The sequence below is a fragment of the Limulus polyphemus genome, unplaced genomic scaffold (genome assembly GCF_000517525.1).
Source record: "Limulus polyphemus unplaced genomic scaffold, Limulus_polyphemus-2.1.2 Scaffold2815, whole genome shotgun sequence".
NCBI lineage: Eukaryota > Metazoa > Arthropoda > Merostomata > Xiphosura > Limulidae > Limulus > Limulus polyphemus.
In genome coordinates, this window is record NW_013668425.1 from 117898 (window position 1) to 125651 (window position 7754).

General features: G+C 32.5%; 1 protein-coding gene and 1 long non-coding RNA gene across 4 annotated transcripts in view; one reads left to right on the plus strand and one right to left on the minus strand.

Moving 5' to 3' along the window:
* The first annotated feature begins 21 nt into the window (after positions 1–21).
* On the plus strand, positions 22–1223 carry LOC111087897. The gene is made up of 2 exons (XR_002612523.1): positions 22–639; positions 696–1223. It is a non-coding gene; the product is annotated as an uncharacterized LOC111087897 (long non-coding RNA).
* A 2137-nt stretch (positions 1224–3360) lies between these two features.
* The window catches only part of LOC106467968 (MKL/myocardin-like protein 1), a 25234-nt gene continuing 20840 nt past the window's right edge, over positions 3361–7754 (minus strand). For all 3 annotated transcript variants that reach the window (XM_022396217.1, XM_022396220.1, XM_022396219.1), the window contains 3 exons: positions 6744–6885; positions 5486–5597; positions 3361–5161 (listed from right to left, as the gene is read on the minus strand). In XM_022396217.1, the coding sequence (XP_022251925.1) occupies positions 4479–5161; positions 5486–5597; positions 6744–6885 (937 nt within the window). In that variant the 3' untranslated portion in view covers positions 3361–4478. The remainder of the gene's footprint in view (positions 5162–5485; positions 5598–6743; positions 6886–7754) is intronic.

Genomic DNA, 7754 nt, shown 5'->3' on the forward strand with positions numbered 1-7754 from the left:
TAAACTTATATTAAAGTTTTTCTTCATTACCCATTCAAGCCATCTCCAACCATTATTAAAAGAGGTTTGTTGGTTTTTATTGTATATTAAACCTGGCAGTCAAGAATTAGATGGTGAAAATTACAATTATCATACCTGCCTCATCTACAACAGTGTCATCCCAGTTGTTCTCGCATGTTTAGATTACATTTTATTATAAATTAGTTTATTTTCAGTATATTTGTGGTATTGTGTGTTGAAGTAGATATTTAAATCATGATTGTATAAATCATTTGTGTCAAAGCCCTTAAACATAATGGGTAGGTACACATTATGTATAAATCATTTGTGTGAACAAAGCCCTTAAACATAATGGTTAGGTACACATTATGTATAAATCATTTGTGTGAACAAAGCCCTTAAACATAATGGGTAGGTACACATTATGTATAAATCATTTGTGTGACCAAAGCCCTTAAACATAATGGTTAGGTACACATTATGTATAAATCATTTGTGTGAACAAAGCCCTTAAACATAATGGGTAGGTACACATTATGTATAAATCATTTGTGTGAACAAAGCCCTTAAACATAATGGGTAGGTACACATTATGTATAAATCATTTGTGTGAACAAAGCCCTTAAACATAATGGGTAGGTACACATTATGTATAAATCATTTGTGTGAACAAAGCCCTTAAACATAATGGGTAGGTACACATTATCGTATATCTAATTCTTTCACATTATATTCAGTTCAAAGTTTCTAATAAAAGTAAGTATCCAGCTAATTATTAAGAAGTAGAAAATATTAAGTCAATCTGCAGGTCGTGGGTTCGAATCTCCCATCATCAAACATGCTCACCCTTTCAGCTGTGGGGCATTATAATGTCATGGTCAATCTTACTATTTGTTGGTAAAAAGAGTAGCCCAAGAATTGGTGGTGGGTGGTATTGACTAACTGCCTTCCCTATAGTCTATCACTGCTATATTATGGACATCTAATGCAGGTAACTCTCGTGTAGCTTTGTGCAAAATTCAAAACAAACCAAACCTTGTGAGTAAAGAGTCTTGTACCACCAAGAGAAAGAATTACCCATTCAAACTTTACCAATTTAAAGTTTCAGATAAATAAAATATTAAAACTTGTCTTTTAGTTTTCAATGTGTATCTAAAAATGAACCTGACACTGAAAGAGTTATCTATGAATATCACAGCAACAGTCAGAAGACTCGTAACTAACAAAGTTACAGACCTACAAGCATTGCATAAACCACATTAGTACTTTTTAGGGTTAAAGTAAAATATCTGTATCCATCATGCTTAGAAAGGCACTTACTAGTCTTAAATCAGCTTTACGTTATTCATTTGAAAATAGCCTGTCACATGTTATGTCATTTACTGCATCACTTTATAGTAAGTTAATTATATATATATATATATATATGTAAATTTTTTGGTTTCTTGCATACATATCTACACTGTGTAAGGAATCTTCCACTTATTATTTTAATCCATTCCTATTGTATTTTTTAATATGTTCTTATCAAACTCTTGATATTGATATGTAACTGAGAAAAGTAATTTATTATTGATTCAGTGATCTGTTTCACATTTGTAAATATTTCAACACTTTTTATGTTTCATTAGTTCTTTACTGCATCTCATTTTCATACAGTCCATACAATTATTAAATTCCAATGCCAGTAAGTACCAAGTCAATCCAGAACACTGCATGTGTGTGTGTATATATATAGACACAAACATTATTTATTAAATCCCTGTATAAGTACTAGGATTTGGATAATCCAGGAACTGTAGGTGTTTAGTATGAAATTAGTTTAAATCGTAAACTGATCTGAATAGTATGAAATAGTAGTAGAGATTCTGAATATAAAGTTTTTTAAATAAGGTATTTTTATGTAAAAATGACAGGCACATTTAATTTCTCTCTTAAGATTAAAGGTAACTAACAATGCTGACATGAATATACATCACAGTTACACGTATTTATAGCTTAGGTTCTAAGCTAGAACTATAAATCGCATTAATATTTTATTTTATACCAATTTCTATAATTCTATCTATAGCAGAGAACATAAATGTAACTTCAGTTATGTATTTAATTCTAGAATTAACGTTGTTAATTACTTTTATGATTATTAATTACAATGTGTTCATATGAATATTTACTAGTTAAGTAATGTTTCCTCTTTACACAATCTATTTGACTACTTCTGCAATGGGGAAGTAGCTAAACTATATGGCACTAAAAACAAGATAATCAATACAGAAGAAAATGATGTTATTGACTGCCATGCCATTTTTTAGGAAGAAAAATCTCCAGGGGATAAAACCAACTTTTCAAACTGGCTTGTATATAACATGCGTAAATGCATGTCAGATCCATATTAGGCTTAAAAATAATGGACAATAAGGCACCAGTATCATGAAACTAACCTTTGGATGATCAGTAACAAACTATGTTACTGATGTAATAAATAAAAATAAGTCTTTATGATTTCATAAATATATTTTATAACTGAACTTTCAATGGGTTTATTAATATCTTGCCTATAAAAACCTTCTAATCAGTGCTTGAAGCAGTGGAAAAATGAGGAAGCAAGATGGTTTGTGAAATGTTGGAAGCTGAATACAATATTTGTTTTAAAAGTAACTAAAATTACAAACTTATTAGGTTATATTAATTAAAATAAAAAATTCTCGAGGTATAATTTTGAGCAGCTCGTATATTATGTATTTCTTCTCCGAGTGATTTACAATTTGGGTGGTGAGATTACTAGTTGGGCACGGTTCAAAAGGCAAAATTAAGTATAAATAGGTGTATACTATTACAAGTTATAGTATAGAAACTGGTGGTTACCTTGTAGTTACGAGTTCTGTCACGGTGACCGAGCCCGTAGCGAGAGAATTGATATGCTCCATCCTTGTACTACTTTGTATCATTCCTACCTTGCTCTTACATGACATTTTAAGAAAAATATGTATAGTTTGTCTCCCAAGTACCTTGCTGTCATAAATATTCATTGCATCGTCTCCTTTCCCTTCTGGGAACCTTACAGGCTACTAAAAGGTAGCAGGATGGTTTCGGGCCCTGCTTCAAGCACTGCTTTTAATAATGATCAAACTTATTTTTAATCACAACAAATATTAATTTGAGGATGGCATTTGTTACATAACATGTAACCGTCTAACACATTTATGGCTTTGTATGGCACTCGTTACACAACATTTAACCAACTAAAACATCTCTGGCTTTGTATGGCACTCGTTACACAACATTTAACCAACTAACACATCTCTGGCTTTGTATGGCACTCGTTACACAACATTTAACCAACTAACACATCTCTGGCTTTGTATGGCACTCGTTACACAACATTTAACCAACTAACACATCTCTGGCTTTGTATGGCACTCGTTACACAACATTTAACCAACTAACACATCTCTGGCTTTGTATGGCACTCGTTACGCAACATTTAACCAACTAAAACATCTCTGGCTTTGGATGTAAACCGGTTACATTGAAACATCTATCTTACACTTAAAAATTCCTTATAAGATCCAACTAAAAATTTGTATAATCTTGTTAGTTAAAACCAACCAAACACTGTATAGCTTACACATTTTAAATAATCTGTTTACTTTACACAACTGTACATAATTGATGGTTCCAGCCCATAGCATTCAAGGAATGTAGCTAATAAACCTCGGGAAAGAATGTTATCTATTAAACAAATTTCTTCATACTTTACAAAGGAAGGAAGCTTGATTTAAAGTATCAGCAATTTCTGTTTGTATAAAGTATTTAAGAAGTATAAATTTTGAAAATCAAGTTATAAAAATGAAGTGTAACCATAAACTTGCCTCTCTAATGATTAACAAATGAATCATCTGATGGTAAAGTATTAAGAAATAGCTTTTACCTGAGGTGTACCAGCTCTGTCCTTTGAATATGGGCTTGAAAGCAACTCACAAAAAGAAAAGAAAAAAATCTAGTGCATATATATAATTAAAGCAACTTTTTAAAGCTATACAGTATGAAATAATAAACACAATTTACTGATACAGTACATAACAATCCTATGTAAAACAATTCTGGAAGATAAGTTTTGATCAATAAGCAATTTCACTAAATCAACTTTTGGTTAATGAAAGCTAATCTATCTCAAGCTTTCTAAGCTGGATAAACTTTTTCAGTGGATTAAGAGAAACACATATAATTCCATGTGTTTTATTACAAGTCAGTCCACTTCTTGATTTGGAACAATTAAAAAATGTTCCTGTACTGTGGTCCAAACACCATTGAGTGTTCTTGGTCCTCAATTCTTTGCTTCACTTTTTGTCTTGACCACACAGTCACAAGGCACAAGCTTGCACCTCTAACTCTAAATATCATAGCCAATAAGTGACTGATAAAAGTTAAAGAAAAAAATAAATAAAGCTGGACCACTCCATATCACAGAAATGTCCTTAGGTAGCAAAATCCCACATTAAAGTTGGAGTCTTGAAATCCATATCTTCTACAGATAACAGGTCAAAAGGGTCATGCGGGGCACTCATATTGGACAGTAGCGGGTCATGGTCATTAGGTCCACTATAGCTGGACTGAGTGTTGTTCACCGTCATTCCACTAGTGGGTGGCATCATGGCATCCAGCCAATCTGTCAGTTCAATGTCCATACCTGGGTCATGGAATTCTGCTCCAACATTAGGAGTTGGGGTGTTGATAGAATGTCTCCCTGTACTAGGTTGACTAATCTGGGCTGATTGCTGGTTATAAGTAGCAGTAGTATCTATTTTCTGCTCCTCGCTAGGTACTAGCACTCCAAGGTCCATTCCTTCAAAATCATCTAAATCCAGGTGAAGGTCAAAGTCAAGAGCTGTAGAGGGACTGTGGTCTGCTTCATTCAGAACAGTAGATGGCGGACTCATGGTTAAACTTGCTGGAACACAAGAAGCTGAGCTGGAATTAGGGGAAACAAAAGAAGGGACAGCTTGATGAATAGGCTGAGGTGTGGAAGTTGGAAGTGGTGGTGGGATCGGTGCTGATGTGGTGGTAATTACCGGGAAAGTTGTTGGTTGTGCTTTGGTTACAGCTTGACTTTCAAGGGTAGTTGGAGTCGGTGGTTCTTGAGCAGCACTAGGTGGCAGTTCTAAGTGAATGGAAAAAAAATCACAGTTGAAAATTATTACAAAGCTATATTTTTCTTATTTCTGTATGTTTAAAGGCATGTAATGTACTTAATATTTACAAATACGTTTACTTAACTATATAAAAAGTTCAAATGATTTTTGTTGGTGAATGAGTATCCTTTACAATGTCCAATACACATAAATGAAATATGATGCAAAGATCATCAGTTATTTCATAACCAAATTCTAAGCATCTTTGAGAAGGATGTTTATATGTATCACTAACTTTTCTACTAAAAAATAATCGTTTTTAGAAAACTTACACAGTGGCATTCAGTACTTACCTCCATTTTTGATCAAAATCTCCAACACGTCGTCAACTGCTTGACTCTTGACAGATTTGCGACCAGAATGACAGTTATTGAGGTGACTCATTAAAGCTGGATATGACTGGTTCTGTGTAAATAATAATTTAAAATAATGCTTACTTTGGTTTTTACTGGTTTTAATACTAAACATAAAAAATACTGATTTTTCTTTTTTGCAAAAATAGAAACAAAACATTCTAGAGTTTATTAATCAACAGTAAAATCTGTTGTACTTGATTGACTTTCTTGTTAAATATTTGTTAATTTGAATTTTGATTGAGATGATACAATGTAAATGCATTTAATTTAGGGAATTATGTAAAAACTAAAGAATCACGAAATGTTAAATTAAACACTTTAAAACTCATTTTGAATATTATTTTTCTCTTAGTTACAAATTTTAAAAACCTTTAATATAAATACATGTTATGTTAGTAAATAATTGTGTTGATTAATATAACATGGAGTTCAGCATGCTATTAAATAATGTTTTCACCTGTATAAGCTACAAAATTGCAAAAGTATAATACAAGAACACTTCCCTGTAAAACAGACTGTCTATTTAGAATTCATACTCAATTGAGGGGAACTTTTAATGTTCAAAAGTTAAAATTATTTTCTATTGTTCCTATCTGAGAACAGAAGGTCAAGATTTAAACCTGTGAGGATCTTGTTCTGTAACATTATGATTAGGTCATCTACGATAGCTTCGACTAGCTCAAAAACGACACATCAAGTAGTCCTGTGAAATGTTTATTAACGTGTAACGATAAGTAGCAAAGTTTGTAAACCCTAGACAACTGACATTCATAAGTTGAGAGGTGAATCCTTTCAGGCACCTGTAGACGGCCACCTACACGATATTGATTGTATAAGCGGTACTAGTGAAAATACTACTAACAAAATCTCGTTATCTAACTCAGCAGTTAAGTATTTATATACAACCACAATAATAAACATAACACTATGTCACAAACGAATCAACAACAGACACCTTGTACATTACTGTAGTTTAAGCTAAGACAAGATGTAAGTAGGAAATTTATTTATTGTCACAAGTTATTTGTGTGTAAAGTAATAAGTGATTAATGATATGATAATACATCATGCAATGATTATGTGTTAACAGACACCTGCATCTGAAGGAAGAAGTAACGTACAACTTGATTCCTTACGCATTTGCAGGGGATTCTTTATAAAACAAACATATTTCCTCAGAACTTTTATTTCTGACCTTTTTGGATTTGTTCAACTGTTTGGTGGCTTCATCGTAGTCAGGAGGGGGCCGTTTGATCAGGAACTGTGGATCAGTACTTGTGTTGACTGAAGCAGGCTTGCTAGTCATCATGGTGCTGAAGGTGGGTAAAGAAACCTTCCTGTTGAACAAGACTTTATCTCATTATTACTTTAAAAACAATGGAGCAGTTGCACCACAGACATCTACTCCACTTACTTTTTTTCAGTATGACTCTTTTGGACTACAATTTTAATTTACAAAATAAAGTGTAAGAGTCTACACACACACACACAAAATAAAAAGAGGGTAACTGAAACATAAGTAATCAGATTAAAAATAAATAAGGTTTGTTCGACATTGTTCTTATTATGACAACAACTGCCCATTTGGAACTTAGTAAAATGAATCTGTACATCCTTAACAGTTTTTTAAATAAACGTGCACATGGTCAGTCCACTGAGCCGATCTCATATTGGTAAAGGAAAAATTATTATAATTCTGAATTTACTATGTGTGTCTATGTCAAATGTGGCAAAATTTTAGTCATATGTACAAATCTGTTACAAAAGTATTTATACTTCAGATATGTTTGTGAATTGATGTCAGTATGACTCCGACATGTCAGAGCGGAATGTGAAGAACAAGAATACTTTTGTCCATTTGAACCTCCAAAATACATATTTACAGTTTTTTCAGTACCCCTCTATTTACATACACATTTACAGTTTTTTCAGTACTCTTCTATTCACATACATGTAAATAGAGGGGTACTGAAAAAACTGTAAATAATGCAATTTACAGTTTTTTCATGTAAATAGAGGGGTACTTGCATATTTACAGTTTTTCAGTACCCCTCTATTTACATACATATTTACAGTTTTTTCAGTACCCCTCTATTTACATACATATTTACAGTTTTTCAGTACCCCTCTATTTACATTCATATTTACAGTTTTTTCAGTACCCCTCTATTTACATACATATTTACAGTTTCTTCAGTACCCCTCT